Here is a 22,781-nt window from a genome sequence, read left to right on the forward strand (position 1 = left end):
TTATTGATAATATCTAGTAAAAAATCCTAGATACATATGTTTATTTACAATATTATATCATCTTTTAACATATTTTTTCTGGCACCGTGCCAGAATTTCACTTTTGTTGTTGTTGTTGTTTTGCAGTGCGCTGTATGTGTTGATGTCGAGCTCTTCTCTGTATCGGATCATTTTGCCTAAAGCGAGGCCTCCTGCAGCCAACAGAAGCCCCTCTCCTTCTGCCTGTCATTCTAAACATACCACACAGACAACATACATGGAAAACAACTGACTCAGCTGTGCTGCTATTAAAAGAGCTCAAATCCCAAAGTATTGCTGTGGCAGAGCGTCATGTCGGAGGAGCTCTGCTGAGGCGTGCAGCTCCAGCTTCCTCAGCACAGGAATTAAAGCTCATTACCTGCAGAGGCCAGAGAAGCAGTAAGTGGTGGCTGCTAATTCATTTCTTGTAATGTCGAGGTCAGATGTTCAGCCAGGCAGAAGTAAACTGCTGTGTTTAATGTAGCAGCGACTTGAGCAAAGTACAACCAGTGTGGCGTTAACGTTGGATTTTTATTTTAGACATAGAAGAGCAGAGAGGAATATGAAGTGATCTGTTGTTTCCTGACTTAGTTGTGGAATAATGTGGCGAGATATCTGTGACATTGAGCCTCTGTGGGAGCCACAGGGTCTATTTTTAGGTCAGGTTATATTTAGGAGCCTCTTCTTGGACAAACAGCCGGTGCCTGGCGTAGTAAACCTAAACCGAAAGGTTATCTTCAAATTCCCAGCAGGACACGATGTGTGAGTGTCGCTCTTTACAATCAGATGACAGAAAACTGGCTCTGTGAGGAGAAAAATCGCCGTGGGGAGGTGGGAGGGTCACGAGACGACAGGACCCTGGACACTGACATGAAAATGGCCCCAAACACCTCCAGGAGCACTGACCCACAAGCTTTGTAGTCGTTTTACACTGTTCATGTCGCTTTGCAGTCGTGTGGTGTCTCTTTGTAGTCGTGTCGTGTCTCTTTGTAGTCGTGTCGTGTCTTTTTGAGTCCATCTGTGGTTTCTGATGGTTTGTGTCTGTTTGTTCTCTTGCTGTCTGAACATTTTGTATTCTTCTTCATGTGTTGTGTCTCTTTCTGTGATTTGTGTGACTCTCATGTTGTGTGTCTTTGGTGCCATGTTGCATCTTTTTAGGCATTTTGTGTCTTTCCATATGTTGTGTCTCTTTGTAGGCTTTTTGTGAATCTTTGTTGTCTTGATGTGTCTCTTTCAAGGCTTTTTGTGTTCCTAGTCTTTGTGTGTCTTTCTAAGCATTTTGTGTCTCATTGGAGATGTTTTGTGTCTCATTTGTTGTGTCTCTTCATTGGTGCTTTCTGTCTCTAGATGTTTTGTGTCTTTTTGTAGTTATCGGGCATCTCTTTCTAGGACGTTTGTGTTTTCTGGTAGTGCTGTTGCATCTCTTTCTTAGTGTTTGGTGTTTCTTTCTAGGGGGTTGTGTGTCTTTGTGGTTGTTTTGCGTTCCTTTGTCGTCCTGTTGGGTCTCCTTCTTTTACCCTATATGTCTGTGTAGTTGTCTTGTGTGTCTTTTTAGGCATTTTGTGTCTCTTTGTAGACTTTTGTGTCCCTTTTCCGTCCTGTTGCATCTCTCTGTGTGTTTCATGTCTCTTTGTAGTTGTCTTACATCTCTTTCTAGGCATTTTGTGTCTCCTTGTTGACATTTTGTGTCTCTTGTAGTTCTGTTGCCTCACTTTGTAGCCATGTTTTGTCTCTTTTTAGTTGTGTTGCGTCTCTTTCAAGGTTTTGTGTCTCTTTGTAGTTGCTTTGTGTCCATCTATAGTCCTGCTGTGTCTCTTTGTAGGCGTTTCGTGTGTTTTTGTAGTGGGTTGTGTCTCTTTCTAGGTATTTTGTGCTCCTTTGTGTCCCTTTCGAGGAGTTTTGTGTTACTTTGGAAACATTTTTATGATGTTACTTTTTAATTTTTAATTTTTTTAAAATGAATTTTGTGGTCATTTTGCATCCCTGTTGTTAATGCGCGTCTTGTTGATCATGACTTTGTGGTAGTGTTTTGTATTTTGTCGGTATTGTGTTTAAGTTTAAAGGATGGATTGAAACATAAAAACGTCAGAATTCAGGAGAATCTGAAGACCCCAAAACTACACAAAGATGAGCATCAGCCTATTAAGTGGCATAATTCCAAATAAAAATGTTTTTGTCCAATAAAATCTTACGATAAGTTTTATGATTTGGGAATGAGATTTTACATAATGAAGAACTCATTGTTAATAAATTTCAATATATCTGAGGAACTATATCAGGCAGTAAATATAGAGATATTAAAGATGTGGTCTTAATCGTTTTGTTTTTGATTACTGTTGTGAGAACATCGTTAAAAATGTCTTCTCTGTCTTTGTTTTCAGACTCATAAGAACACATAGTTACTAATTAAAAACGGTTGTAGGTGGTGAGATGGAGTCCAATGTAACAGGGCCGGAGAGCTTCTGGGTATGAAACGCTCATTCATTAGATCATTAGACAGTTTCACATCCCATCTCATCTGAAGAATCATTTCCATCTAAAAAGTATGTTTACATCCTGAAACATGCTTTAACATAAGAACCTGTTAGCTAACCACAGCTTTCATGATGATAACGTCAACACTGATGGTTGACGGGGGGTTTGTTTTTCATTTCATTTCACTTTTTGTGAAGGAATAGTTCAACATCTTTGCCCTCTTTCTTCTCCTTCTGCCACTTTTACCCTTCAGCATAGTTTAACAGAAAGACTGGAAACAGTGAAGTACATCTACAGCCCACTAATTGAAACCTTGATTGTTCAAAATGTCACAAATTAATGAGTAAAAATGACAACTTTATATATTATTGAGGGCTGCAAACCATGCTATTTCTGGAATCTGTGACAAAATGAAAAAATGCCATTTGTACACTTTCTGAGATGAAACCTAAAAGTTACTAAGCTTTAGACATGCTCCTAAACTGTTTTTGTTGAAGCCATGCTAGCTGTTTCCCTCTGTTTCCAGTCTTTATGCTAAGCTAAGCTAACAGCTGTTTATTAGAGGCTTGTACCAGTGTGTTTTCCCAAACCATGTTAAACTTTTTGAAATAATTTCTGCACTTTAACTTCAGTTTTGGATACCGAAAATAAAATGAAAGCCTTTTTCAGGATTACCTCCAGGACATGGACCCAGTATGGACCACCACCGTCCTCCTGGTGCCACTTGTGGTCGTGCTGACGGCAGGATTTTTCTACCTCTACGGTGTGATTGTCGGGCTGTTGTCCAAAACATCTGTACGCAACAAAGTGGTGGTGATAACTGATGCTTTATCTGGGCTTGGAAAAGGTAACGCAGACATACAGTACTTGGTCTTTTTAAAATTCTTACTGCATCTTTGACTTGAGTCTCAGTTGTTGTGTTTGTTGACTGAAGAATGTGCAGGCGTGTTTCACAAAGGAGGAGCGAGGCTGATCCTCTGTGGGAAAAGTTGGGAGAAACTGGAGGAACTTCTGGATGATTTGGCAAATGCATCTGATCCCACAGCGGTACGTATACAAGCACTGAAACAACATAAAAGACAACTCAAGGAGCAAACTGGTTTCATGAAGAAGTACTCAGTGAAGCAACCAGATCAATCTGAAGGATCACCTCATGATTATGTAACGTTTCTGGGCTTTTCTCTGCCCTCTGCTGTTTTTGGTGAATAATTGATGCATTTTTAAGTGAAAGTGATGCCCTGAGAACATCTACAAAATGCACTTAACGTATCTCTTAATTTAACCACCTGCCAAGACACTATTACACCCCTGGTGAGAGGTAATTCCCAACCTTTCTCTGAAATGTAGGCAGATTCACACAAACCAGCATCAAACGAAAAAAAAAAAAAAAAAAGTAAAGTACACACACCTGAAAGCTGCCTCTCCTCTTCAGACGTTTCCTCCAAAGCTGGTGCTGCTGGATTTTGGAGACATGGACAGCATGCCTGAGGCCATCGCAGAGATCCTCGAGTGTTACGGCTGCCTGGATATTCTCATCTTCAACAGCAGCATGAAGGTCAAAGCTCCTGCACAGAGTCTGTCTCTGGAGATGGACAAGTTACTCATGGACAACAACTACTTTGGGCCCGTCACACTGGCTAAAGGTAGAAGATGAGAAAACGTCAAACCTGATTGAAACATTTAAAGGTGTGACGGTCCTGACTGCATTTCTGTTCCAGGTGTGCTGCCCTCCATGATCTCCAGGAGAGGTGGTCACCTGCTGCTGGTTAACAGCATCCAAGGGAAAATAGCCGTGCCTTTTCGAACTGCATGTGAGTTCAAAGGTTCATGAAGGAAAATAAAAAATTGTAATTCTTCTGGTAGGCAAGGGTAACTCTATATTACTTTGGTTGACATGTTGACAAGAAAAGCTAAGCTTAATAAATACATTAAAAAAAAAAAAAAAAACAAAAAAAAAAAAAACACAAAAAAGAGAGTGAAAAAAAAACAAAAAAAAAAGAGTCTCCCCGCAAAAAAAATCCACAAAAAAAAAAAAAAAAAATGTAGTGAGCATTAAAAAACATTACTTTGTAAAGTTTGCATTAAAAGACTAATGTTAACAGCAATCACTAAAGTTATCAATACAAAAAACAGCATGTAAAAAATACCATAGAGAGCTGCAGCAAGATCACCAAGAAAGTCAAAACGACTAAAGTGAGAAACAAAACTACCTTTGCTAAGATTTAGCACAAAAAACTAAACTATAACTACAGTAAAACTGTAACTCAACTAAAACGAGTGTGAAACGTTTGGAAAAAAAACAAAGTTAGGCTTAAAAAGACTGATGCTAGCATTAAAAAAATAGTCTGTAAGAAATAAGGTCGGCATAAAAAGACTAATGTTAGCATAAAAACAAACAAACAAAAACCGTACTGTAGTACTGTAAAACATTTTCAAGTTAGCTTTCAAAAACTTCAAGTTAGCATAAAAACCTAAAGGTATTTAGCCTAAAAAGCTAAAGTTAGCATAAAACATCAAAGTTAGCCGAAAAAACTAAAGTTAGCATGAAACATTAAAGTTAGTGTAAAAGATGAAAATAAGCTTTAAAAAATCAACTGAAATTAGTGGAAAACATTAAATTAAAACATTAATACAAAACCCTGACCAAAAAAGTAAGAAATTGAAATGAAAAGATGACAAAAATAGATATAAAACTATCCTAAAATGGACTCAAAACTACCACAAAGAGATGCAGAAGACACTCAAAAACTCCAAAAAGAGAAACAAAACGACCCCAACAACATTGTAATTGACTACAGAGACTCAAAATGGCTACAAAGTGGTGCGAAATAACAGTAGGAAGTCAAAAATGATCAGAAAGTGATAGAACAACCACAGATGCAGACAGTAGATCCCCTCAATGAGAAGTGACCATAAAGAAAAACAAAGCAGCCAATGAACACTTCAAGTGACCACAAAACCAGAGCTGGTGAACATGTTGATGTTTGTTCGTGCCTCACAGAATCACTGCAAAGATACGTAAATGTTATATTAGAATATAGTGTAATATTCATGTGGGTGAACTCTGATTTCCAGATGCAGCCTCTAAACATGCAGTTCAGGCCTTCTTTGACTGCTTGAGAGCTGAAGTGGAGGAATACGGCATCTCCGTCAGCACCATCAACCACACCTTCATCAGCCGCTCAGCGTCTGAAGCTGCAGAGTCCTCCAGGTCCATCTGGTCACGTGAGTACAATCACAGGAAAACAGGCAGAATTCAAACACTTGTAGTTATTTTTCACTGCTGTAGCTGTTGTTCCATCTATTGCTCGTTGCAGTGCTGTACACCAAGAAGCCCCTTGGTGTTTCTCCAGACGAGGCCGCCGCTGAGATCGTGAAGACTTTGAACAACAAGAGGAAAGAAGTGGTAATTGCTCCGTCGCTCCCCAAGGCGGCCATTTACGCCAGATCCTTCTTCCCCAACGTGTTCTTCGCCGTGATGGCTGCAGGAGTGAACAACGCCGCCGCTGCTGAGAAGATGTAGAGATGCTGCCTCACGCTGTGATGATGTTTATATCTGAGGTCTAATCAGTTCATTGGTTATCTGTTGGTTTTGCAAAAGGCTGGATTAAGTGCAGGGTAAAGGTAGACTAATTCATTGCTCATTTGTTGTCAGTTGGTGGCAAATCCAGCTCAGTTTTCTTTTCTGGTTCTAAAACCTGAATTATTTCTGTTGCAAAGTCATGTTTTATCATTTTTATTCCAATCCACCAATTAGTAGCACACACATTCACAATATTCCATCAAGCACTGGAAGGAACCAGCAATGATGTCGCTAATAATCTATGGATTCTTCAGTGTAGAAAATATCAGATAGCTGTCCAAAATAAATTTGTTTTTATTGAGCTAATCAGAAGAAAAACAACTGATTTTTACTTAAAAAAAACTACTCTTTAATTATCAGGTCATTTAAAGAAGACATGTTGATGTCTGTAGTCGTGTGGTTTTGTCTCATTGACTCATTGTCTTCAACTGAAACTTAGTAAACAGGTTTGTGTTAAAAGAAAAACAGAATCCTGAGATTCAAAGACTCATCATCTATCGTTCTTCTGCAGCTTCCCCATCAGAGAGATTTTATAGTTACATATATTTTACAGTTTAACATGTAACGATGGCGCAGTATTTTCATAAAAAGGTGAATTATAAAGCAAATGTTGCATCTGTTCTTGTATTTGTGGTTTTGATTACGTTGAGGATACAAATAAAAGTAGTGTTGTGAATCTCAAAAATCTTTGTCTGGGTTTCTTCTTTGATTTCTCTGCATTAAAATCCAATTTTCTCAACAGTTTACTGCAGGCAACAAGAACACATAACGGACAACAGTATATTTTAAGAATGTGCCATTTATAAAGAACAATAAAGGGAAAAAATTGTAATATTTTTTTGGAAGAGCAATGTTTAAATGTTTTTTGGTTTGTTTTTTTCTGTGACGAATAGCAAATATATCTAAACCTTTATATGGAAATTATTCTGAAATGATCGATTTGTTGAGTAAACATGCTTAGATGTTGCACAGGAATGGTGGAAACTAACTACATTCATTTACTCAAGTATGAGGGAAATATTCTACGTTTTATTCCACTGCATTTATTTGATAACTTCAATTAATTTGCAGATTAAAATTCATACAACATATAAAACAATACAGTCACAAAGTACTGACCAAAAGGTTTTTATTCTACAGACTTCTATTCCAGATTTTTTTTAATCCATATATTCAGAAGTTTCTTTAAAGATTCTAGAAATATATGTCTAGAAAAACTGTTTAAATAACTCCAATAATCATCTTTTACTTTTAAAGAAACAGTAAATCAAATACTATTGAGTTTTAATTGAAATAAAACAAAAATCTACAGAGATCTGAAAAATTATTAATGATTATCATTATTTAAACAAACCATGAATGTCCACTGTATCAGTGTTTCTTGATATTTAAATAAATCAGATCAAGCTGCTGGTTTTGGATCATGAATAATTAATAACCGCCATGTGTCGCCCTCTAGCGGACGTGTCTGGGAACAGCTGCTCGTCTCCACGCTGAGCTCTTGTGTTTGTTTTACAACAAATGGCTTTGAACTTAACTTCTAGACTATTGACTCACCGACTGAAGTCATGTCAGGTCGCCTTCAGTTCGGTAAGCAGCAGCGGCAGATTGTCGGTGCAACACGACCGAGACAACCGGCGCTTCACCGTCACTCCAGGCAGCGGCGCCGGTAAGCACACACCGTCCGGCAGAGAGGCTCCGGAGGCCAGGGACAATCTGTAACAGAGCCCGGCGTCCAATAGCGGCCCGGTGACTTTTTTTTTTTTTTTTAAATAAACGATTAATTATTTAATGTCTACACCGAATATTTAGATACGTTTCTGTTTCAGTTGTTTATTTGGATTCTACTCGCAAATTGAGAGCAATTTTACGGCTTGCGAGGAAAAAACTCTCAGCGGACTCCGGTTAAAAAACAGTGATTTTAATGTGGCTTTGGCGAAGGTCAACCGCTTCTTAACCGATGTCAGTGAAATGTCCTTCAAAGGATTGGCTTCAACCCCACGAACAGTTCGGCAAACATGTTCCCAGCAGAACCAACATATTTTAGCACGTTTTTGGCCAACTGGCTACAGCTGCACTGTAGGAGAAGAGAAGTGCATGGGACCTAAATAAAGCTGTTTTTGAAGGGAGTTTGGTATTGTGCGTTTATTGCTAGCGCCAAGATCACATATGCTAAGAAAAAAAAACTTTGTTTAAACAATTTGTAATTCATAAAGAGTATACGCAAAAAGTTTAGCTTTTATGTGTAACCTGGTAAATTATTATTTTTAGTCCAATTTTTTTGTAAGCAAACTTGAAAGTGAAAGTTGCAATTAAATGGAATTTGTATTTATTTTTTTCAGTTTAGCTTGTAATTAACACTAAATTATTCTGGAGCACTTCTTTGTAAATTATTCTGAAATTACAGAAATTGCAATATACTGTACTAAATATACTACTAAATATACTGTACTATACTAAAAATAATATACTGTATATATGTAACTATGTGGTCTCAAGTAAATGGGAAATAATTTACTTTTTACAATATTTTTTTGGTAACTTTAGTTACTTTGCAGATTGAAATTAATACAAAAGAGAAAAAAAATATATGACAAACTACTCTGCTTTTTATAAAGTATAATTTAGCTTCAACTCCATTAGCTGAAAAAAATATGATAATCCAATTTAATAGTTTTTTTTTTTTTGCTCATTAATTTTTCTGAGATGTTTTGTGGTTGGTACTGAATACTGTGATTGTAAGTAAATTTACTGCAATGTACTGTATCTAAATAGAAGTATTTTTGAAGGGAGTTTGGTATTGTATGTTCATAGTTTTTATCAAACCATATACCACTCACCCCACAGAAATTAAACAGAAAATTCCACGTAAATAACAGCTTTAACATTTTTGGATAATGACTCAGCACATCACCAGTCATGTTAATGTGGTGTAAAGCCCTCAGTGTCTTTGTGTTTTCAGAGGCCCATGAATGTGCGGTGCTGCACTACAGGTTCACCGGGACCAAAGAGGTGGATCTGATGTCCACCTTCGTACCCGAGACGTTCAGAGGTCAAGGTGTGGCGGCGCTGCTGTCACAGGTAAACAGTTTCAGGCCTCAGTTGGCGTGTGTGAAGTTTGGCGTTATTCTAAAATATATATTTTTGCTTCTTTTACAGGCTGCCATGGACTTTGTGATTGAAGAAAACTTGAAGGCTCACATTTCCTGTTGGTACATAAAGAAATACATCGAAGAAAACCCACAGCAGCAGTATAAAGACCTCGTTATCACTTGATTGTTTTTCCACTATAGGCTGGACTACTACCTCTTGTACAGGCCAAATGTTGGACCTCAGACAGGATTTCAATTATTCCGTGTGATAAAATTGCATATTTCAAGAATCCTAAATATAATTTGAAGTATATTTGAGTAAAATAACTCAAACTCATGTTAATTTTGCTATTAAACTGCCAAATGATGCTTATTTTTATATCAGATTGTACTTTTTCAATGTTGTGTCAATGTGGATGTTGCCAACGTTGCTTCTTTTTTTTTGTATTTAATTAAATCTAATTTATTAAAGCACAATCTCATTCTTCCTGGGATCTTCTGGAGATCTAAAGAGGGTCTGTAGAGCTCCTCGGGGTTATTACTAACCGGTCATTTGATTCAGCAGGATGTCTAACATGCAGCTCCTCCCGGTGAACAAACCATCACTTTGTATTCACTGATCATCCACCTGCAGGCTTCTCCCTCAGCAGGAGCGTCTCATTAGTGCTTCCTGACCTCTGCAGCTGCCAGTAAACCTTGCAGAGGAGGTAAATGACAGCTTCGTCCATGTGTGCGAGGGCCTGGTATGTAAATTGGAGGTGTCTGCTGAGTCCTTCGCTGAGGGTCTGAAGTGCAGCGCGATGAGCAGCTTCTCAAAGGGCTTCATTATACCTGAACTAGAGGCTCTGCAGTCACACCTGGAGTCGCTCGCGCTGTTTTTCTACACTCTTAAAGTTGGAAATGTAACCTGAGTGAGACAGACCTGCAGGTGCTGAAGCCATCTGCTAACGTGATAAAATGTCTTCAGATATTAAAAAGTGGGTCTTCAGATGTAATATGTCACTCTGCTGTACGCTCAGAGGGTCAAATCCATGAGAGTTTCTCTTTAGAAGTGTTTTAAGTAACTTGTAATATAGAAAGAGGCTGCATGTTCTGCACTACAGTACATTCCTACAATACATAGACCACTTTTGCTTTACTACTTCAGTATAAATGGAAGACTTTACTAGAATGTTTTAGCCCTGATAGTAGTAAAACTCAGCCACTGTGATCCTGAGTTATAGACTGAAGACATTTGTTTGTTCAGAGGATGAATCCTAATGACTTTGGTAATCCCCTGATTAGCAAATCCATGGAGAAAGTTGCCCAATTTTAAAATTTTAATTCAGTATTTGGTTACCTTTAAAACAGCACAAGTGTTTCTGCTGCTGAGTGGACATAGCAGTGTTCATTTCTTCAATGAAAGCTACTTTTTCCAACACCATAGATGAAAACACTTGCAACCATGATAACAATACACAAAGATGGAGGCAGCTGTAAGCTAAGATGACTTAAAAATAGATAGACTCAAATGTTTTTAGTTTTTGTTGATTAAAACTAGACTGAAACAAATAAAATAATCAACCGCTTGTTTTTCCTTGATTCTGGTTGTTTGGTCCTGACCTATGCACACTGGGAACTCCCTCCAAGACCTGCTGTTTTACAGTTGCAGCTAATCAGCCTGTCTACATGTATTTACTACTTATTTCTATATTTTGCACTTCCTCATGTGTTCATCTATTTCTTATTTACTAATTATAAGCTGGAGGTCCTACCCTGTGGTTGACAGAAGGCAACCTTGTAATGTAGATTTGGTAGGAATCGTTTGCTTCTGTCTGGTTCGCTCAGGTGACAAATCCTGCTTTCAGCTTAACTGCCCACCTATAAGTAACATATAGACACAGATATACAGAAATAAATACACGTGGATTTAAGGAAATGAAGAAACTAATTCAACACTTTAATTAAGTCCATTTTCATGACCGAAAAGCATTTCTTCCTTGAAGGGCAAACCAAAACTCGCCCTGAGGCAAACATGCATGTGTGAAGCACATTTTTATTGCAATCCAGCCAGAAACATTCCAGTTAAAACCACAAACGTGAGCCTCTGGGTGTCAGTTGAGTTCATCCTCTGAGCACCATGAATATTTGAGACAAATTCAAGAACAGCTGAGCCACAGCAGGACTGTCGACCCTCCAGCTGACCTGCTGATGCTTTCAGCTGCAGCTTGTAACACAGACTTAAGGAGTGACCCACATGAACGGAGACAAACACAAGTAAACCGTGGCAGAGCTCCACTCAACCTGTGTGCAGGTAACATCATAACTGTAAGGAGTGTTGGCGAAAAAAAAAAAAAGAAACTGGAATTTTCCTGCCCTCACCATGAGCCCTGAATCGAAGATGAAAGCCATATCTTGGATTCTCGCCACCTAAATGAGATTATTTCTGGCACCACAGCAGCAAAACACAGCACTGGTTCGTCTGCAGGCGGGAACGAGAGCTGAGTGGTGCCTTCAGGAGGAACCGGCCGATAAGAGATCCGCCACTATTGTGTTGTATCACCAGTGACAGATAATGGTATAAGAGATTCTGCTCGCTGCTTTTATTCCAACAGATGTCAGTCCTGCTCCATTAAAGACATTTTCCGTCACTCCTGTCCTGGTCTGGTGCTGTCTGTGATTTATATCTGATATTAGAAGATTTCAAAGCACCAGATAATTCATAATCAAATACTGTTTGAGGGGAGGTGAGTCAACATGCAAAAGCAAATTCCTGATTTCAAATTGGGCATAATTTATTTATTTTTAAATGCAATCATGTTGCATAATTGTTCACTTTATTTCTTGAGCATATTTGCAAACTTTCCTGCACACTAACCTGCTATCAACATATGAGCTGCACGTGGAACCAACAGCAGCTGTAGGTTCAGTTTCATTCCACAGCAGGATACAGGTCGAGCCCTCAAACCTTTAAGAAAGACACTGAGGCTGAAACAGACACTAAAAAGATTTTTGTGCCGTTTCGTGTCATTTTTATGTGTCTTAGTGGCTGGTTGTGTTCCTTTGAGGTCATTTGTGTCTTTGTGGTTGTTGTGTGTGTCTTTGTGGTTGTTTTGCATCGCTTTGTGGTCATTTTTATTTATTTTTTTTATCCATTCTGTGTCTTGGCGGTTGTTTCTCCTCACTGTTTGGTCTTTTTGTGTCTCAGTGGTTGTTTCAGGTCATTGTGTGATAACTTTCTTGTGTCTTTGTGGTCATTTAGTGTCACTCTGTGGTTCTTCTCTTCATGGTTGTTTCAGGTTAAGTATTTTTTCGTGTCTGTAAGGTCCTTTTGTGTCTTTGCAGTCGTCAGTGTGCCTTTGTCTTTATTTGGCATCCCCTTGTCGTCATTTTTTGTCTCTCTGTGGTTATTTTGTGTTTCCTTTAAGTGGTTTGTGTGTCTTCATGGTTGTTTCAGGTCACTGTCTGTATGCCTTTGTGTTGCATCCGCCTGTGGTCATTTTATGTGTATTTGCAGTTGTTTTAGGTCTCTGTGGTCATTTGGTGTCTCTTTGTGGTTGTTTTGTGTTTCTCTGCAGTCATTGGAGTGCATTTGTATTTGTATTTGCATCACTTTGTAGTCACGATATGTCTCTCAGTGGTGATTTTGTATGTTTGCGGTTGTTTGTGTGGCTTTATGGTGGTTTCAGGACACTTTGTGGTTGGTTGTGTCTCTTTCTGGTAATTTTGTACATCTTTGCATTCCTTTGTGCACCTATGCTGTTGTCATTTTTTGTATCTTCGAGGTCATTTTGAGTCTTTTTGTAGTTGTTTTCTGTCTTTGTAATTGTTTATGTGTCTTCATTTTCATTTCACATCACTTTGTGTTAATTTTGTGTCTGTAGTGTCCTTTGTGTGCCTTTGTGGTTGCTTCTTGTCAATTACTGTCTTTGTGTGTCTTTTTAGATCTTTTTTGTGCCTTCGCAGTCATTTGTAGCAATTTCTTGTCACTTTGTGTTCATTTTTGTGTCTTTGTGCTTTTGTGCGTTGTTGTGGTCCCTTTAAAGCGCGTCAGACCCGGGGGCCTGTTCAGTGACACATCTGTGATGGTGCAGTGCATTTTCTGCTCCATTGTTCTTCTCACTGAGTCGGCCAGCAACCCTCGTCAGCCAGAGGACACATTTGACGCAACATTAATGAAAAAAGGCCGATTCAGCTGAAGTTGAAGCAGGTATGAATGATGTGCACATCCTGCAGCTTTTCCCACAACTTAGTGTGCAGATGCTGAAATTGCGGCCTTTTCCCTTCTTCCTTCAAATACTATGACATGGAAAGATCTGATTAAATCCAGGTTGTATCAAAGCTGACCATCTTACGTTATCTCTGGAAATACAACCTGCGCTCTGGCTTTCTGCACACACACATCTGATGTGTGGTGAGGAACGAAACATACAAATATTTTACTGTGTTAGCTATTTAAATCCAGGAACCAATCTTGGTCCATGAAATCAGCCCCGAAAACTGCTCCAGTGGACCCCAAAACAACAGGGAAGCTGGCTCCGTGTTCAACAGTATGCTTCTCCTTGTTGTTCTGGTGCATTATCCATTTCGACCACGTACTCTGTTCCTGTGGATGGCTTGTGGCCGTTGATTGGCAGTTCTGGCGGTGCCTCAGCATCAGCCGGCACAGCAGTCAGGTACATGTCCCACATCTGCTCTGGGAGGTCCATCTCCATCATCTTCTGCTTGATCATCAGGCTCTTTTCAATGTTCCGCCGCTTGTATTTAAACTCTATGATGGTCTTTGTGTACCTGTTCAGCGCTGTCACTGCGGAGCCCATGCAGGTACCAAAAGAGCCCCACGCCAAGCTGAGGAAAGAGGTGAAAACAGTGGTAGACTGAAGCTGCAGAAGTAAAACTTTAACACTGAACAGAGATACATCATTCTGCACTGAATGACACAAACTGAAATGTGACTTCTCCACACGACAACAATAATGCAGCTATAGTCAAAAGTTTTCTGTTGCCACAGAGAATCTCTGCACTTCATTTGCAAAATAATTGTTCTTATTTTATGTTATATTGACTATATTGACTTATATTAAATTTTCATTTAAGTGCTGAATTCTGAGTGTGTAGATTTAACCGATATATTGTGCCCTCAACATTTTCCACAGTGGACTGAAAATAGTCCTTATTGCAGGTACATGATTAGAAACGACGTCGCCTTTCATGCATGTGATCCACACTAGTCAATGATGCAAACTAGAGATTACATTTTGAATGTCTATTATTCAGAGCAGTGAGTGAACGAGGGAGTCATTTTAGACACAACTAGTCTTAAATTTAATAGAGATTACAGCAGAAACCCAAGGGCCTTCGTTTAGAGGTGTTTAGTGTGTAATGAACAAGTTGTCAAACTGATCTGTACACATTCACCGCTGTCCCTGACTGAATCAGTAGCTTCTGTCTGTGGTGCTCCTCGCACTATGTTTACAACCTTGTTAAAATCTCACTAAAAGACAGCAAACGTCAAAGAAATAACCTGCTGCTGAGTTTGCATTGTTTTTTTTATGTACTTAATCTAAGCTAACAGAAAAACCTACCAAAAAAAATAAAAAATAAAAAACAAAAGTGAAGTCAGTGAATGCCAATCTTTAAAACGAAAGACAGGGAAAAAAGCTGGTATTCTGTGTGGTCTGGTCTTCATTTTACACGTCTTCTTTTGTTGCAATACCACAAGTGGCCACTGGGAAAACAAAGCAGCGTGCCTGAGTGACAGCAGCACATCCAGCCCTTTTAATACATCATAAGTAGCCCTGGAGTCCACAGGAACATTGACAGATGATGGGTTTGACCCTTTATCAAGTCAACACAGGTTATGTTCATTTAATGATATCCAGTCACTGTCGATGCTTCACTTAAAAAGTCACTTGTAAACTTGCTAGCTCCTATTTTTAGTCCACGTCATTTCAACCTACAGAGGATGTCTAACGTTAGCCAGCATCAGTGGTGTCTTTCCTCACCAAATAATGTCTGTTTGGTTTTAACTAACCAGCTGAGATGACAGATTTTTCAGTAGGCGTAGAAAATACTCACGCATAAGACCAGCTGTAGTCCCAGGTCTTCGGCCTCCAGTCCTCTGGTCCCATAGCGACGGCCAGCTGGAATATGGTGGTAAACATCATGTGGGCCACCATCCCACAAAGGCCTAAGAACAAGAGGAAATCTGTGATGTACTGTCATGTAAAATGCTTTTTTTTTTTTCTCACAAAACATGTATTACTTAATATATGGATTGAACAGGGATGTAATCTTCAAAATGAGAACATTGTGCTTAACTCAGCTTAGACACATGAAATGCAAAATAAAAAGACAACAAGAACAACTTCCTGTTGCTTCATTTAAACCAGTATACAAATAGAAAATGTAAGCACATACATTCTGTTATGAACCCTGGATGCAGATCACAGATTGTTTATGAATGGGAATCCCCTCTATTGAGACATTAACGTTTCAAAAGAGTCAGCTTAAAGGACTGTGTTGCACTCTGGTGAGATTTTATAATGTCAAAACCTGAAAGTTTATCTCCAGTGGCTGAGAAAACCCTGTGATATTCACACAGATTCTGGGTGAGGTGAACTGGCCTGCCTGATCTTTGCCCTCCTTCATCCAGCAGTCTGCCTCTCCACAGCTGCTTTTCTTGGGATTAACTCGTAACAACGGGGGGGATGGGAGTCAGGGGATGGGGTAGTAGAAGGGGCGGGAGGGAGCTCCTCTGGGCAGGTCTTGGCACGGCCCAAAACTGCAGCTCCAATCCGATTAATCCACAAACCAGCAAATCCTCCGAGGCAGCGAGCGGACACAGTGCAGTTAGCTGCTCTGAACGCTCCCTGACTGTCAGCCTCACCTCGTTCAGCCACCATGACCTGCTGCCCTGCTCCTTTTCTAACTCATTTACTGCCACATTGGCTTCGTGTACCATTCACCTACTGCTGATTTTAAAGGCACTTTACGTTAGCTGCCTCTCTTTAGCGTTTTATAAACAATACATAAAGACTTAATTTACAATTTGTAATGTAGGATAATGTAGATATAAGGGTTTGTTCATGTATTTGTCGACAACCAAACCCTTCCTGTTGGCAACCGCAGTTGTATCATGAGAAATTTCAATGGTTGACAATAAAACAGACTTAAAATGTCCTCATTTACAACTAGGACATGTTTCACACACAAACCAACTAACACATAGCATTAAAACTGCATGAAAAGAATGAAACACAGCTTAAAAACAAAAACACAGAACAGAAGGGTGTTAAACCTGCATTTTACCTGACAGGGCAGTGCACAAGGCAGCGAAGGCACTGAGCTTCAGCTTGTTCATGACGCTAAAGCAGGGGCACTGCTCCAGGGTCATCAGAGCCCCGCCCGCGAAGAGCAGGCTGAGGTACAGGCTCTCAGCGACGATGCACAACCACAGCACCCCTGGGAACACAGCAAACAGAGGGGAGGGAGGCAGGCAGAAATTATTTGTGTTGTCCTCATAATACCCTCATGAATAATCCCACTTGTCTAAAGACAGACATGCATGTGGGTACAACAGGTCTGCGGTTATTGCTCCTTTTAGGTCTGGAGATCTGGACCAGATCGTCTGGACAGCATGGATTTATAAAATCAGGACAGCGGCTGCTAAAGCTGTTCTTTATATGCAGGGCAAGCAAAGGTGGTGCTTACATAAGCCTTTATGTTTCCATTGTGGTTTAGGATCTGATGCGCTTGACTGCAACATTAACTCTGAGTCCAGCTAAACACTGACAAACTGAAGTTACAGGATGTAACTCCAGTTCTATGAGCACAAAGGTAATGGAAAAATAGAGGTTTATTTGTTAGCCTTTATGGTGAATTTTATGTTGAAGATGACAACGTTAGAGGGGAGAGGATTGCTACCTGACAAGGACATCAAGAGGAGAGAAAACTGATATATTGTCCTCACTATAATCAACTTGTCTTTATTAAGTTCAGCCAATCAGAGTTGAGACCTCTGCCAGCACATCTTAGGGAAAGGTCCACAGTTACTTGAGACATAAAATGTTAATTCACATTTGATCAAAATCACCATCAATCCTAAATTAAAGTTGTTGCTTATTAGTCCATATTTAGTTTTTTGGGTTTTCCTTTCTTGAGTGTGCTGTACAGCTGCTTTTTTAATGCAAAGTCAATGCCAAAGGGAGTCACTCTCTTCCACAGAAAACACTGCTTCTTACATGCCTGAAACACCATATTTGAAGTCCAAGCTTCCTTATCTATGTCATTGTGTAACACGTTTGTGTTACTGCTGCCCAGCAGCGAACCTGGCACGTTCTCAAACAAAGAATCTCGACGCAGATCTGAGGTTACAGCACACAACCAGTGTTCAGGTCAGCTGAGAAATAAGAGCTGACTCTAGTTTCAGGAAGGGTATCTTACAGAGACGTAGTGTTTCAGATAGAGTGTGAAAGAAGGTGCATTGTACAGTATAAACATCATAATGTGTTTTTTTAAATCATTTATGCATGTTGTAGTAGACCTCCCCCCCCCCAAAAAAAATAAACCTGTAAATCTGCATTATATATGCTCTTCAACTAAGACAGCTAATTATTCATGTTTAGATTCCAGGGGGTATTTTCTTTAAGCAGAACTACAACACAATAGCAAATTTAAAACACTTTGTTTCATTCATTGAAAAACTGAGAGGATTAAATACACTCATGTTGACTGGACGTTACGTGCTGAAATGCACCATGGAAGTTGTAGTTTAGTAATCTTTTGTTTTGAGGATTAAACTGTGAACGTTTTGTGGCAATTCATGCTGTGGAACATCCTTTCTGTAACAAGGATGCCTGAAATAACTTCTCCTACTTTGTCGTCCATTTTAACACTGTCATAAAAACCCAATCAAAACTAGCAGAAAGTGAAAAACATGTCAGATATGTTTGACACTCTTTGGTGGTGGAACTAAAATTTCCTCACTCACAGTCGGAGTCAAGGTTAAAGTTTATATTTTTGTAGTTGTGTCTTTCTTTAAAATGTCATTTGAATTGGTTTTGATGTCTCTTACATGAAAACGCAAACATAATGCAATTTTAAAAAGTCATAATTTTACCAACCTCTTTCATGTTCAGGTGCAATCTCTGAGAAATCTCGACAGTCAAAGCCTGTAAAAAAAAATACAGAAACATGCAGTTTAAGTTTCGAAAACAAAACAATCTGGAATAAGTTATAGAGAAAACAAAAGTTTCCTTAGAAGTTGTGATCCATTCAGACCCAAGTAAATATGAATACAATATTCATTTCCATTTGGATTAATAAGTTCAGAAAAAAAGTCAAAATGGAGTCACAAAATTTTGAAAAAAAAATCTTTAATGTTTTCAGAAAAAGTCCCCCTTTTAGGGAAAAAGTCAATGTTTTGGGGGAAAAGTCATTTCAATCAAAAAAGCATTAACGCTGTATGGAAAAATATTTTGAGGAAAAGATCTTTCTACTTTCAGGGGGAAAAAAAATATAATACTACAAGAAGAAAGTGGTTGTATATTGAGAAAAATGTATGTATTGCTAGAAATGTCACGACATTTTGAGAAAAAGTCCGAATGTTGAGAGAAAAAGTCCACAAGCAGAAACGGCCTTGCGCTCCAGCGGGAGACGTGAGCTGATTGCAGCCTCAGACGAGACGTTTTGTAGCTGGACTTCCGGAGGAACTGTCTCACATACACTGACCATATTGGTGGAAGTCAATAGATTAGATAGACAATTTGTCTGCATGCAAATCCTCATACAAACTTATTTTACTCAGTCTTATTACCAGGGCTTATGAAACCAACTGGGGCGGCTTGCATGCAACGCTAAGAGAAATGCTTTTAATCTGCTAGCTTTTCTAGTTAAAAAACAAAAACACACACTGTGATGATTGTGATTTCTGCATTCCGACAGTAATCACTTTTTCTGAAGCTGTGCCCATGTTCTCCTGTGTGTTGCTCTAAATTACATCATGTTTAAATATATTTTGATGCTAATACGTTTGTGCTTTTACTTAAGTAATAGATCTGTATACATCCTGCCAAACTGCTGCTTATCTGCAAATATGAGTTCCTGGGAAAAGAAATATAAATTTGTAATCAGGTTTTATGTTCTGTTTGATGAGATTTAGCTTTGACTTTAAGTGGACAACTCCAGGATGTGATGTAACATGTAGGATATTTTTGTAGTTACCTGCTGCAGCATCTCGCAGCATTAATCCTCTGCTCATTTTTACTGTCCATTCATCTGTTTTCTTTGATTGGTACTTCTAAAACAGTCCTTCCCCCACATGCAGACAGTCCTTTTTGTAATATAAAGTCAGCTATGCTCTACATTTTGACAGTTTAGAAAAATACTAAACGGTACCCAAAATATATGACAAATACAGCCTTTATATAATAGAATCTTAAATCAGATTTTCAGCCTCACATCTTGTCAGTTTAACAAAGTGCAAAGCAACCAGAAACCTAAAAAACAGGACAAATATCGCAGTCACCTATACAAACATATACAGATATTTAATTATAATCACTCAAGATATAGTTTTAGAGCAGTTTTGCAAAGATAGAAATGTAGCTTTGCTCTATAAATCAACACAAAAACAGCTGAAAAAATGTAAGAATCAGAGCTATAATACATTGTTTTCATGTGAGGTGAATGTATCCCAACTAAATTATGTGCTTATGTTTGCCTATAAGTCATATTTTTCAACTTTCTTTCACCTTTTTCATCACAGGATACATAATTAAAGTTAAATGGCTGAACTGATGTTCACCACAGGGTTAAAAGTGATGCAACCACAGTAACTGGGTTGACATCGTCAGCTGTAGTTGGATTTTTTTTTTTTTTTTTTTTACTGCTTCCTTGTTCATCACTTCCTGGTTTTGAGCACCAGAAGCTGTCATCTTACCGTTCATGTCGGCGGCCTGCTCGCAGGAGAAAAATATTCCCGTGTGGAACTTCCTCAAAAGAAACTTCTCCTCTCCCGTCTCGAAGATGTACTGCACCAGGCGGCTGTCGTTGAGGTTGGAGCTGTTGAAGCGGATGCAGAACCACTGCTTCACCTTCAACGGCGGGCCTGTGCAGAAGGGCTTGGCCACCTTCCTGGTCCCCTCGCACCAGTAGCTGGTGGTCACCGCTGATAAGGCAAAAGCAAACGCCACAAAGTTGAGGGTGAGCGCCAGAGAAGCCCGCCGCCCGCGCTCTAGCCTCATGGTCGAGGCCAGGCCTGAGGAGATGAAATGAAAAGGCAACTAATCCTGGCTTTTGATATGTAGCCACCGTGTTTCGCCTCCCAGCAGATGTATCAAATCTTCATAATCTTGTTGCGTTTGGGGCTCTTTGGGTGAGAACTGTGTGCATCCCTCCGCCGGCTCTGCTGATGTGCTGCCACCTTGATTAAAGCACTCCTTCTCTGCACTCCCACAGAAACAATAGAAACCCATGGCAGTCTTTGTTTTCCTCTGCTTCATTTGAGCTCTTTCACTCTTCCCTCTGTGCTGCTCATCCAACCCCATCGCTCCTCCCCTTCTACAAATCTTTCCCTGCAATATTATCCATTACAAATGGTAAATTATAGTCCAGACTCCCTTTAAGCATCTCAGTGAAAAGAAAAAAAGATCAATCGGAGCTTAGATTGTAATCCAGAACATGGCTTGTCCTGTTTGCATTCCTCTGATTTTTTTTCTGCTTTTGCAAAGTAATTGCAGCCACAGCCACAACATATAAGATCGAGTGTCTGTTTGAGAGTCGGTGATCCGTGACATACTGTGTAAAGTCTAATATGAAAATCCATCCATAACGTGTGTGTGCATGCAGGCAAATCTCTCCATTTTTCCAGTAGCCTGCTGGAGTGCGACACAAAAATGAAGACAAATTACTTGCAGAAGTGTGTGAAGGAGATGACAGATGTTCAGAGGAAACATCTGCCGAATTTGTCTCCTCTCTATAATTTTCCATCATTAAATTTGTCGTCATGTCCTGCAGCTCAGACTTTCAGTGACAAACGTGTCGCCTTTGGTTGACGTTGTTGTCCTTCCAGAGCTGAACTACATAGGTGAGATGCATGAATCCCCAGGTCTCTCTAACAGCAGGTCGGTTTTGTGAGATTTTATGTGGAGCATTAGATCATAGCAGGTTGCAAAAAGTTGTTGCTTTTTGCTTCTTTCTGCACTTTGCAGCTCTTTACAGTTTACCCAGCTTAACTTAAAGGAAACAGCACACAACCTAACATCTGCACATGCAGAGAGGCAGAGGGACATTTTACAGTTTCCATAATGAGTAATTTTGACAAAAGGTAATTCAGGTTTATTTCAACTTGTTTGCATCTTCCATAATGTGTCTACAGTGGCTCAGTAGGTCATACTAACTTTGCACTCTCCACCTCTGTTGTGGAGCTTTAGGGAAACAAGGGGAGACAGACGAGTGTATACTGGGACAAAAACTCTAACTCTCTGCAGCTGTTCCAGAAACTTGACTTTCAAATGAATGTTTTTAAGTGTTTGTTTTTGAGTAACACTGAAAGGAGCAGTTTTACCAGCTGGAACAGACATGTTGATAATGGTATGACTGATCTCCATCCTTCACAGAAGTCTGTTGCTGAGGTTAAAACTGGGCAAAATATGTTTTTAAAAATATTTACATTTGATTTAGCAGTATTCAGATGACTGCAACATTAAAAGCACCTGCTTTATATCATGTAAGTTCCCTAAAACCAGCTCTGATCTTTTGAGGACCCGACTCCTCTAACATCTTGGTGCCGTGTGGCATCAGGTGGATGTGGTCTAGGTGGTACATATCAAAGCAGCATCTACATGAATGCAGGACCGACGGTTTCCCAGCAAAACATTGCACAGAACATCACATTTATTCCACTGGTTTGCCTTCTTTCCCACAGTCAATCCTGCTGCTATCTCTTCCCCAGTTGCATGATGCAAACACACCCAGCCGTCCACATGACGTAAAGCACAATGTGATTCATCAGATCAGGCCACCTTCTTTCATCGCTCCATGGTCCAGTTCTGGTGCTTACATGTCCACTGTAGGAGCTTTCAGTGGTAGACAACAGTCAGCATGGACACTGACTAATCTGCGATATATTGTGCGTTCCAACACCACAAGCAACACAGCAGCAGGTTTTCAGTGTTGGTAATCACTGCATATCGGGAACACACCACAAAACCTGTTCTGGAGATTATGAGACCCAGTGGACTAAATGTCACAATTTAGTCGTTCTAAACGCATTCAGATCCTCACGCTGCCCGTTTTTCCTGCTTCCAGCACATCAGCTTAAATAACTGACAGTTCACTTGCTTCCAAGTCTTCACAGGTGTGATTGTAATCAGACAATCAGTGTTATTCACTTCACCTGTCAGTGGACTTAATGTTGTGGCTGACTGGTGTGTTTTCAAAGTTGGGACCTGCAATCTTACTATAGTTAGAGCAGGTTACAGACAGATATATTTATTTTTTTTGAAAACAGAAATTGTTCAACATCAGAGAAAAACATGTTAGCATTTAGCTCAGTCCATCCTCAAAGCACCTGGCACGGCTCATTATTCCTAACAGGCAGTCTTGTCTTGGAGACAGAGCTCAAATATTCC

At 39.5% G+C, this 22,781-nt stretch overlaps 3 protein-coding genes across 5 annotated transcripts; 2 read left to right on the forward strand and 1 right to left on the reverse strand.

The window, feature by feature from the left end:
- Window positions 1-306: 306 nt before the first annotated feature.
- On the forward strand, window positions 307-6,761 carry dhrs7ca (dehydrogenase/reductase (SDR family) member 7Ca). 3 transcript variants are annotated; one of them, XM_008293814.1, is made up of 7 exons: window positions 307-417; window positions 3,163-3,340; window positions 3,428-3,540; window positions 3,926-4,136; window positions 4,212-4,304; window positions 5,569-5,718; window positions 5,811-6,761. In XM_008293814.1, the coding sequence occupies exons 2-7, from the start codon at window positions 3,178-3,180 to the stop codon at window positions 6,014-6,016; spliced, it is 936 nt and encodes a 311-aa protein (XP_008292036.1). In that variant the 5' UTR covers window positions 307-417; window positions 3,163-3,177; the 3' UTR covers window positions 6,017-6,761. The 3 variants fall into 3 exon arrangements, with proteins under 3 accessions (XP_008292036.1, XP_008292038.1, XP_008292035.1); XM_008293816.1 differs by lacking the exon at window positions 307-417 and adding an exon at window positions 704-780; XM_008293813.1 differs by lacking the exon at window positions 307-417 and adding an exon at window positions 2,432-2,484.
- A 771-nt stretch (window positions 6,762-7,532) lies between these two features.
- LOC103366165 (protein GTLF3B-like) lies at window positions 7,533-9,640 on the forward strand. Its single transcript, XM_008293817.1, has 3 exons — window positions 7,533-7,745; window positions 9,039-9,157; window positions 9,236-9,640. The coding sequence occupies exons 1-3, from the start codon at window positions 7,598-7,600 to the stop codon at window positions 9,350-9,352; spliced, it is 384 nt and encodes a 127-aa protein (XP_008292039.1). The 5' UTR covers window positions 7,533-7,597; the 3' UTR covers window positions 9,353-9,640.
- A 4,051-nt stretch (window positions 9,641-13,691) lies between these two features.
- On the reverse strand, window positions 13,692-20,393 carry LOC103366166 (germ cell-specific gene 1-like protein). Its single transcript, XM_008293818.1, has 5 exons — window positions 20,090-20,393; window positions 18,273-18,320; window positions 16,459-16,611; window positions 15,226-15,337; window positions 13,692-13,995 (listed from the first exon to the last, which is right to left on the reverse strand). The coding sequence occupies exons 1-5, from the start codon at window positions 20,391-20,393 to the stop codon at window positions 13,692-13,694; spliced, it is 921 nt and encodes a 306-aa protein (XP_008292040.1).
- Between the last annotated feature and the right edge of the window lie 2,388 nt (window positions 20,394-22,781).

The sequence above is a fragment of the Stegastes partitus genome, unplaced genomic scaffold (genome assembly GCF_000690725.1).
Source record: "Stegastes partitus isolate 25-593 unplaced genomic scaffold, Stegastes_partitus-1.0.2 Scaffold914, whole genome shotgun sequence".
Lineage (NCBI taxonomy): Eukaryota > Metazoa > Chordata > Actinopteri > Pomacentridae > Stegastes > Stegastes partitus.